General features: G+C 40.6%; 2 protein-coding genes across 2 annotated transcripts; both read right to left on the bottom strand.

Annotated features, from left to right (window-relative positions):
* Positions 1 to 378: 378 nt before the first annotated feature.
* On the bottom strand, positions 379 to 1,831 carry LOC115966756. Its single transcript, XM_031085923.1, has 3 exons — positions 1,527 to 1,831; positions 871 to 1,064; positions 379 to 752 (listed from the first exon to the last, which is right to left on the bottom strand). Exons 1-3 carry the CDS (start codon positions 1,829 to 1,831, stop codon positions 379 to 381), a joined length of 873 nt encoding a protein of 290 aa, XP_030941783.1.
* Positions 1,832 to 4,295: 2,464 nt separating this feature from the next.
* On the bottom strand, positions 4,296 to 5,333 carry LOC115966754. Its single transcript, XM_031085922.1, has one exon. The coding sequence runs from the start codon at positions 5,331 to 5,333 to the stop codon at positions 4,296 to 4,298; it is 1,038 nt and encodes a 345-aa protein (XP_030941782.1).
* Between the last annotated feature and the right edge of the window lie 5,613 nt (positions 5,334 to 10,946).

Raw genomic sequence — 10,946 nt, 5'->3', positions numbered from 1 at the left:
TGTAAATATTTTCACCGTATGGGTGATTCGTCTACTTTGTGAACTTTGTAAATATTTTCACCTTATGGGTGATCCGTCCACTTTGTGGACTTTGTAGATATTCTCACCCTATGGGTGATCCATCCACTTTGTGGACTCTGGTAGTTATCTGCACCCATGGTTATCCGTCCTTTTATTTGAATTTAATTGGAAAAACATGGTTGTGTCTGAATAATTCCTCTTTAAAAAGAAAATGCAATTGTAGGAAAAGTACTTGCCCCCTTGGGCTTAAAAAGGCATAAGATATTGTAGCAAAAATTATTAAATGAAAACTAGTAATTGTAGCTAAAATTAAATAAATTGGGAAATTGGGGATCATCGCTGGTTTTCATATTCTCTCTACTGGTAGTATTTCTGTAGATGCTCCGTGTTCCAAGGGTGCTGCAACTTTTGTCCGTCCATTGTCTCGAGGTGGTAGGTCCCCTTCCTTTGCCATGATGCGATCCTGTAGGGTCCTTCCCAGTTGGGGCCAAGCTTTCCTTGCGAAGGATCTCTAGCGACACCCATTACTTTCCGTAGTACAAGATCATCGACCTGGAAGTCCCTATGCCCCACTGTGGTGTTGTAGTGTTTTGCCATGAGATTCTGATAAAGCGCTAACCGTTGCTCTGCTACCGCTCTGACTTCGTCCACTAGGTCGAGCTGGAGGCGCATGGCCTCTTTGTTCCTATCTTCACTGTAGCTCTCCACCCGGTAGCTTGTGAGCCCCACTTCTGCGGGAATGACAACTTCAGTTCCATATGCAAGTCGAAATGGTGTGTTCTCTAGTGGTTGTTCTTGCTGTGGTCCGGTATGCCCATAGGACGCTTGGTAGTTCGTCCGGCCAGATACCCTTTGCCCCCTTAAGCTGTGTCTTGATTATCTTGAGCAAGGACCAGTTCGTGACTTCGACTTGCCCATTTTCCTGTGGGTGTGCAGGAGACAAGTAGTGATTCTTGATCCCTAGCTCTGAACAGAAGTCTCTGAATGCGCTGTTGTCGAATTGCTTACCATTGTCAGAGACCAGTACTCTGGGTATCCCGTACCTGCATATGATATTCCTCCAGACAAAACTTCGAATGTTCTTCTCCATGATGGTGGCTAAGGCTTCCGCTTCTACCTACTTAGTGAAGTAGTCTATGCCAACTACTAGGAATTTTAGCTGCCAGATCGCCGTCGGGAATGTGCCCATGATATGAAGTCCCCATTGTGCGAACGACTAGGGTGCCGTCATAAGGGTCAGTTCTTCGGACGGCTGTCTGATGAAATTGCTGAACCTCTGGCATTTGTCGCAGGACTGGACATAAGCTTGCGCGTCCTTCATCTTTGTAGGCCAGTAGTATCCTGCTCGGATCAACTTGTGTACTAATGATCGCGCGCCTGAATGGTTTCCGCAGATACCCTCGTGTACTTCTCTCATCATATAATTTGCTTCCTCTTGGCCTAAACACCTCAGGTACGGTCGAGAGAAACCTCTTTTATATAAGACGTCCTTTATCAGCACTAACCGTGATGCCTGGACCTTCAACTTTCTTGCGGCGCCCTTCTCGTCCGGTAACACACCAGTTTTTAGGTAGAATATTAATGGCGTAGTCCAATTGCATTCAGAGTCTACTTCCTGCATACTTATTCCGTCATTGATAAGTGAGGAGAGTTGAACGAATGATAATACCTGTTCGGGGACAAGCATAAACTCAGCTAATGCAGCTTTTGCTAGATGATCGGCACATTCGTTTTCTTCCCTTGAGATTTGAATGAATTTGACTTCGAGGTCGCTGATTCGGTATTTTACTTCTTCTAAATACCTCTTCATTCTATCGTTCTTGCACTCGTAGTCACCATCGATCTGACTTGTTACCACTTGTGAATCGTAGTGTACGACTATGTTTTTCTGCTCCCGTAGCCTTTGCAAGGTCTAGCCTTGCCACCAAGGCTTCATACTCTGCCTTGTTATTGGTTGTGGGGAAATCCAGTCGGATCATACATTGGATCTTGTCCCTCTGCGGAGTTTGGATCACTACGCCGGCTCCTCCGGCTCGTCTATTCGAAGATCCTTCTATATAGATATTCCATTGTCCTTTCTCTTCTGCCACCTGGCCGTCTCCGAGAGTGAACTCAGCGATGAAGTCAGCTACAACGTGCCCTTTTACGGCTGTCCACGGGCAATATTGGATGTCAAACTCGCTCAGCTCTACTGCCCGCAAATCCATTCTTCCTGCTGCTTCTGGGCTACTCATGGCTTTTCTCAATGGCTTGTCTATTAAGACAACGATGGTATACGCTTGGAAGTATGGCTTAAGTCTTCGCGCCACGATTATCAATGCGAAAGCCAACTTCTCCATTTGAGGGTACCTCTCTTCTGCCCCTCAGAGTGCTCAGCTAGTAAAGTAGACTGGTTTCTGGGATCCATCCTCTTCTTTTACCAAAGTTGTGCTTACTGCAGCTTGTGAAACAGCTAAATATAGGTAAAGCTCTTCTCCCGGCATGGATGGACTGAGCAACGTTAGAGATGAGAGATATGCCTTTAAGTTGTTGAATGCCATCTGGCATTCATCCATCCACTCGAATGATTTCCTTAGAGTGCAGAAGAATGGTAGACACATGTTCGTCGCCCTTGAGACGAACCTGTTTAGGGCTGCAATCTTTATGTTTAAACTTTGGACCTCCTTAACCGTCCTTGGTGGCTCCAACTTCATTATGGCCCGCACCTTCTCTGGGTTGACCTCTATTCCTCTTTGGGACACCATGAAGCCTAAGAACTTCTTGGCTGTCACTCCAAACGCGCACTTGTTTGGATTCAACTTCATGTTGAATGATCGAAGTGTGTCAAATGTCTCCCTGAGGTCGTCTAGGTGATCAACTTCATGCAGGCTTTTTACCAACATGTCGTCAACATAAACCTGTACGTTCCTGCCGATCTGATGTGCAAACATCTTGTTCATTAGCCTTTGGTATGTTGCCCCAGCATTTTTGAGTCCGAAAGGCATCACCTTGTAGTAGAATAATCCCTGGCTTGTAATGAAGGAGGTCTTCTCTTGATCAAATTTGTCCATCCTGATCTGGTTGTAGTCGGAAAAAGCATCCACAAAACTTAGGAGCTGGTGTCTCGCAGTCAAATCTACCAAGGTATCTATCCTTGGGAGTGGGTAGCTGTCTTTAGGGCAAGCCTTGTTAAGGTCCATGAAGTCTACGCACATCCTCCAGTTTCCATTGGCCTTTTTAACCATGACGATGTTTGCCAACCAGTCGGGGTAATATACTTCCCAGATGAAACCTACCTCCAGTAACTTTCGAACTTCCTCAGCTATGGCCTTGTCCCGCTCCTGGGCGAAGACTCGTTTCTTTTGCCGGATTGGAAGGAATGAGGGCGACACATTTAACTTGTGGACCATGACTGACGGGTCGATTCCTAGCATGTCTTCATGACTCCAGGTGAACACGTCTTGGTTATCTCTGAGGAAAGTCGTGATCGTTTGGCGCATCGGCCAACTAGCTAGTATGCCAATTTTAGTCGTCTGTTTAGGCCGTGTGTCATCAAGTCTCACCTCTTCCAGCTCTTCAATCGGCTCTGCTAGTGCTCGTTGCTTTTCGATACACATTGTTTGCTGTTGATCCTCTATTTCTAATATGGCAATATAGCATTCCCGTGCTGCTATTTGATTTCCTCGCAGTTCTCCCACCCCATACTCTGTCGGGAATTTAATCATCAGATGGTATATTGAAGTCACTGCCTTCCAGGAATTAAGAGTGGGTCGCCTGAGGATGGCATTGTAGGCGGACGAGCAGTCGACTACGAGAAAAGTTACCTCCTTAGTGATCTGCTGAGGATAGTCACCTGTCATCACAGCTAGTGTTATTACACCCAAAGGGAACACCTTCGTTCCCCCAAATCCCACGAGTGGGGCATTCGTTGGGGTCAACTGTTCCCTGTCTATTCTCATTTGCTGGAATGCCGGATAGTACAGGATGTCTGCTGAGCTACCTTTGTCGACGAGGACCCGATGCATGTTATAATCCCCTATTTGCAAGCTGACCACAAGTGCATCGTCATGAGGATGGTGAAGTCTCCGAGTGTCTTCCTCTGAAAATCCGATAACGGGGTTATCTATTCGTGGCATCTTGGGTACGGATCCTATAAGTTGGACGTTATGGACCATTCTTAGGTAGGTTTTGCGGGCTTTTTTGGAAGATCCGGCTGTGGTTATGCCCCCTACGATCATTCTTATGTCCTTTATAGGTGGTCTAAGGCGCTCGTTCTCCGGTCATGGGGCCTGTTCCTATGGCGAATTGGTTCTTTCCTTGCTGACGAACCTCTGTAGCTTCCCTTGTCTAATAAGGGCCTCAATCCGCTGTTTCAGGTGGTAGCAGTTGGCTGTGTCGTGCCCGTGGTCTCGGTGAAAGCGACAATACTTATCCCTTGACCTCTTGTTGGGATCTCCCTTTAGTTTACCAGGGAACGTCAGTGCTTCTTCATCTTTGATCTGCATCAAGACTTGATCTATCGGGGCGGTTAATGGGGTGAAATTGGTGAACTTTCCAGTGGGGGGTCTAGGGTGCCTTTCATCTCGTTGATCTCCGGTTCTAGCAACCTTTCGCCCCCTATCCTGTCGTGTGTCCTCCTGTCTCTCCCTCTTCTTAGGTTTTTCTTCGTGGGCTAGCAATGCATCTTCTGCATTCATGTATTTGGTGGCTCTGTAGAGTACGTCCGTCATGGTCTTTGGGTCATTCTTGTATAAAAAAAACAAAAACTTACCCTTCCGTAGCCCGTTAGTGAATGCAGCTATGAGTATCTTATCGTCAGTTTTGTCAATTGAAAGGGCTTCCTTGTTGAAACGAGTTATGTAGGACCGCAGCGTCTCGTCTTCTCGCTGCTTGATGCTCATTAAGCACGCGGTGGACCTTTTGTACCTATGTCCCCCAATGAAGTGCGAGGTAAATTGGGCGCTCAACTCTTTGAAAGTATTGATGGAGCTTAGTGTCAATCTACTGAACCAAACCCTCGTAGGGCCCTTCAGCGTCATCGGAAATGCCCTACACATGATCTCGTCTGGTACCCCTTGAAGGTGCATTATGGTCTTGAAAGTCTCTAGATGATCGAGGGGGTCCTTGACCCTGTCGTAGCTTTTGATCTGGGGCATGCAGAATTTCTGGGGCAGGGGGAATGAGTTGATGAAGGTAGTGAATGGTGAGTCAATTCTGTTTACCAGGTCGTCAAGATCATTAGACACTCGTCCCTTGAGGGCATTCATCATGACCTCCATCTGCTCCTTCATCGCCTGCATCTCTGCGATAATAGGTGGAGGGGCCGAATCCATGAGGGATGGAAGGCTTATCTTTTACTGCTCTAGTCTGCTTGGGGCGTTGCTACCCTCTGGCTTCTCTTGGTCCCTTCGTTTGGCACTGGTACCTTTTTGGTTTTCCTCCTGAACGTTATGTCCTGCATCCCTTTGGCATAGCTGCTCCTCTAGATCATGGTTCTGTTTTGTGAGTCATTCTACTGCTGCCATGAGAGTCTAGACCTGCCTCTCTAATGCAGTAGATCTTGGCGGCTTATCTCCTTGAACGTTGTTGGTGGTAGCCATCGAGCAAGTGAGTACCATGCAACTCTTATGTCCGGGAGGCGATAGTCTAGCTAAACTCTTCATTCCCCACAGACGGCGCCAACTGATGATGCCGTAAAATCACTAGTGAGCTGCACGATCCTCGCACACTTGAACTAACAACCTGTAAGAAGAAAGAAGTGATCTAGCAGAGGGCATCGGTGTGGTGCCGGCCAAATACCCTCCGAAGGTCAAGTTAGAACTATTCTCAACTCTAGAGTGCTAGAGAAGGGGAAATTATGCGTACCCTTGATTTGTGAGGATATTGGGGCTTTTATAGTAGTAGAAGGTTGGCCTTTCTTCCTTGATGTAGAAGTCTTTTCCTTATAGGACTCTACTTGAGTAATCTCAAACGTGATGGACAAGACATTTCCTTGTAGAGAGGGTCTTTCATTGATGCACGTATCTTTCGGAATTCTCCTTGTACTAGGATTCTGATTCCTTTGGGATTCTACCGGATTTCAAACGTGTGTAACACGTATTTTAAGTCATGCTAGGCCCTGGGCTCTCACCTATTGCTAGCCCATGGGCTAGGATCCGTCAAGCCCAATGTGGTGAAGGTTCGTCATGCTATTTTTTACCCCTTCAGTTAGAATTCGTTAGATCCACTCAAAGAAAATTTTCTAAATTGGAGCAAACGCTTCAACATTATTGAAGGAATTGGTCGAGGCCTGCTCTACCTTCATAGGGATTCTAGATTAACGGATTATTCATGGAGATCTAAAGGCAAGTAACATCTTGTTGGATAAAGAGTTAAATCCAAAAATATAAGATCTTGGTATGGCCTAGATTTTTCGAAGTAAAGAAGACCAAGCCAATATTAATAGGATTGTCAGAACTTAGTAAGTGTACCTTTTTGTTTGGCTATTTCAATTTAGCTACTAATATAAAAATTTGAGATGACAAGACTTGGATTTTTTTTATTGTTGAAATTTAGTGGTTACATGTCTCCTAAATATGCAATGGAAGGGCAATTTTTAGAGAAATTGGACATCTTTAGTTTTGGAGTGTTGTTTCTAGAGATAGTCAGTGAAAAAAGAAACACTAACTTTTAAAATGATGCACAGTCCCTGAGCCTTTTAGGACTTGTAAGTCATCTTATTGCCTCATTTTTTAAAGCCTCAACTGCCTTTGGTTCTTTAATAAGTTTTGGTATTGATAGTAATAGTTACATTCTTGTTTTCATTTTTCAAAGCATGGAAATTGTGGAATGCATACAACACTATAACATTAATAGACCCGATAATATTTGAACCCAGCTTTCAAATGGACATTTTGATATGCATACAAGTTGGGCTATTGTGTGTGCAAGAATTTGCTCAAGATAGGCCAACTGTATCCACTGTTGTTTCCATACTTAAAAGTGAGATTGTTGATACGCCTCATCTAAAGAAACCAACATTCACTGAAAGGCGGATGATAGATTCCACTCAACCGATCCAAACAAAATGCTCTGTTAACAATGTTACTGTTACAATGGTTCAAGGTCGATAGCTAGCATGTCTTGTCGACATAATCATGTTCTTGTTGTGTATTCATTTTGAATACTTTCATAAGAATCATAAAAGTTTTGCTAATATTCATCAATGTGAATGAATATTCAAAACCATCGGTACAAATAATAGACACTATTTTTTTTTATGAGTAAAATAGACACTATTGTTGAGTCTATGTTTTTATTGGCTTTATTCAGTGACTAAGTTTTATATAATTATTTTATCTTTAATATTTTTTTAGGCTTAATTGTATTTAGGGTAGAAAGTACTTGACCCTAGTCAATCATGGCCAATGCTACTTCTATGACCTCTCGGCCTTCATGCGATCTGCACAGCTCGCAACTGACACGTGGTAGAAGATCAAGGTGGCTACTGACAAGGCTTGTTACGGTGTCTTTGTGACCTAGCTAGGTCGAGACTAGATCGTGAACTACATGCAGATAGATTGTCATATTTCATCCTGATATGCTTTCTCCATATTTCACCATGTGCAAGCTGGACGTGCCTAGAGAGTGGGATCTAAGTATAAGCCTATTGCTGGAGCTCATTTTCATCTTCCCACCTTGTAGAGAGAGAGAGAGTCTTTGCCTTGGAGCTTTAAACACTCTCAATCTCTCTTCTGCATTTCTTTCACCATTGTCATCCTCTTAAGTGAAATTTTATTCCCTTCATCTCATTCACCTATAGCTGACTTTTGTGCGATATGAGTGAAGGTTTGGAAACTTATGGTGTCACCTCAAATACAATACTTTTGGTGGCTTTCCATCGGTGGCTTAATGGTGGTGTCCCCAACAAGCTAGTTGAATAAAGGACTCAGGGAAGTCAATTGCTAGCAAGAGCTTGAAAGGTTTAAGTGCATAGGGGGCAAGGTGGTCGATACCGTACTAGTACCGGCTGTACCGACTATGTACTGTACCGGTATTGAAATGCCAACATTTCATACTGGTTTAAATACCGGACATACCGGCCATGTACCGAGTGTACCAACCGATTTCAGGTGTACCAGCCGATACCAGACATATTGGCCGGTACAAAAAAAAAAAAAAAAAATTTTTTTTTTTTTTTAGTTTTGTAATTTTTGAATTTTTGTAAGGGTAAAATGGTAACTTACTTGCATTAACTTATTAGTATTATTTGTTTTCTTAGTATGCAACAAAAAATTAAGCTTTCTGTGTTTTTATATATATATTTTTTCTTTTCCTTTTCTTTTTGTTGATGCTAAAGTCTAAAACCATGAATAATTTATTTTGAATTGAGGTAATGTTTTATAGTAAACTTTTATATTTATTATAATATATAAATATATATATATATATATATATATAGTGGTAAACCCGAAATGATATACCGGTATTGACCGATACCAAAATATATCGTTTCATTGGTCAAACCGGTACAGCTTCTGGTATGAGATTGACTCCCTTGATAGGGGGATATGGGATTGGAGGGTTCATTGTTTCTCTTGTATTGCAACTATTCATCTTGTGGAAATTTTCCAAATAGTATGGTTGGGGGAGAGGGTTTTTCGACTGGAGGCTGAGGTTTTCCTCTTCCTAAACACTTTCTTATGTTTAGCTTTGGTTTGTTTTTTATTTCAGTGTTTCCATTTGATTTAGCTCTTAATTGTTCATGCTTGCTATATGGAACTTGTTTAATCACGTACATAGGTTTAATTGGTAGTTTTAGATTAAAAGTGATTAATTAAGCTAGTACAATGGTTCATTGGTTCTAAATACATGTTAAGGTATTAGTAGCATCTTTTTATTTTTTTGGTAATCAGAAGAGAAGCTAAAGAATTTAAGTAATTTTATATATCTCACATAATTTAACTAAAATAAATATGATTATACTCTCGCATTATATATGGTGTTAATACGAATTTCAAAATTTTCGTATTAATACGGCACCTACCAATAACCAATAACAAATGAAAGCACATATTTTTTTCAATTATAACCTATTTATAGTTTTCTATTGTGTCATTCATTATGAATTTATATACTCGACAAGATTGAAATTAATGTTTATAGATTATGACTATATAATTTATTTATTGAAGAATTTTTATCTTTGTGATATTACAATGTGAAATTTAAAAACTATTTTTGTTGGGAGATCTAAAAAATTAAAAATAAAATTAAAAAAAATAAAAGAAAAGCTCCCTACAACTACTTTAAAAACAAGCCCATAGGATGTGTTGTTGAATGTCATAAAAGGCTTGAGTATCCACATCACCAATATATTTTATAGTGGAGTGGCCATGGTTTTAAAAACCGAACCGGTCATAGAACCGTTTTTTTAAAAATTTCTGATTCAACCCCGATTTTTGACCGGTTTTTGGCCGGTTTTCTGGTTGTTGACCGGTTATTAACCGGTTTTGGAGCTTTTAACTGGACCGGATTGGCTCTCGGTTCCCGTTGAACCGGTCCGACCGACCGGTTCGGTCCGGTTTTTAAAACAGTGGGAGTGGCTGAGTGGCATAGCTCATAGTTTGACAAATGATATTAGAGGCATTAGGCAAGTCATGAGTTCAAGTCACACGAGCATTATTGGGAGCGAGAGATTGTTAGTGTGACTATTATTTGACTCTCTACAACCGCACTAAAAATAGACCAGCAATTTGTTTATTTATATTACAATGCTTTGTATTTGATGGATTAATTATAAGTTTAATATTAATTCTTTTTCTTATTTCTTAGTTTTCTTATGTAATTTTTTTTAATTTTTATAAATGTGCTTGAAAGTCGTTTAATTTTTTTTAGATATTTTCTAGTCAATGTTACTAATTCTTACAAATTTATTACACACATATATATTTGAATCAAAAAATTAATTATGACTTTATAATGCTCCAAGCTCTAATCTTTTGGGTTACAATCTACTTTACATGAATTACGATAAAGATAATCAATTGAATAATTTTAAGCAATCCCAAAAATACTTTAATCAAATTTACCAAATCAAGATATCAAATTATTCAAACCTATTTCTCTATTAGGGTATCATCCTTAGCACATCGTGATGGTCCTTGATTTTAGTCCAATTAAGAGATTCTCTTATGTCAACTTCAGTGTTTGTCACACACAGATAGACAAATAGGCTTAAAACAGAGATGTGAAGCATTTAATAATAATAAAACTAAAAATTAAATAAATAAATAAATAAAAAAGATAGAGAGAGTTGAAAGAGTTTGGTCTATCACATACGTAATGAAAGTTTATTAATTCTAGTCAACTGCATTACTTTTCCACAAGTTAAAGCCACACGTAACAGTTCTTTTATAGCTTATGCATTTAATACTGGGACAGGTTGTATATCAACTGCATTATTTTTCCACAATGGAAGCTTAATTGACCCATAGGTATTATCTAGCGGCAGAGTTGATCTTTACATTCATGTTGCCTATTCGGAACTTGGTGAATCTTTAACCCAACAACCCCCAAAAAGTCCTCAGCTCCCCAAGCTAATGAAATCCTGGTAAGAAGCAATCTATTTGACTCCCAAAAAACATATTTAGTTAGCTGTTTTCTTTGAATTAATGCAATATATATATATATATATATTTTCTGATTTCCAGATACAGAGAGAGACGTGAAAAAAATTGTGACAATCTCAGTGATCATGGGAATTGTTAGCATTTCATTCTGCACTTACAAATTGTGGAAGTGGATCATTGCTAAACGGAAAGGTAATAATCCTACTAAAATAATACGACTAGGAAATTTTTCAATATATTACAGATTGATCACAACTGTAGTTGAAATCAGCAAGGAGAACGAAAGAAAATGGGATGTTATTGCTCAACAAAGAGGAATCACATAAAAAATTTTCT

This window comes from Quercus lobata, chromosome 11 (assembly GCF_001633185.2).
Source record: "Quercus lobata isolate SW786 chromosome 11, ValleyOak3.0 Primary Assembly, whole genome shotgun sequence".
Taxonomy (NCBI): domain Eukaryota; kingdom Viridiplantae; phylum Streptophyta; class Magnoliopsida; order Fagales; family Fagaceae; genus Quercus; species Quercus lobata.
The sequence above is the reverse complement of the archived record's forward strand: the minus strand, read 5'-3'. Positions and strand labels throughout refer to the sequence as shown.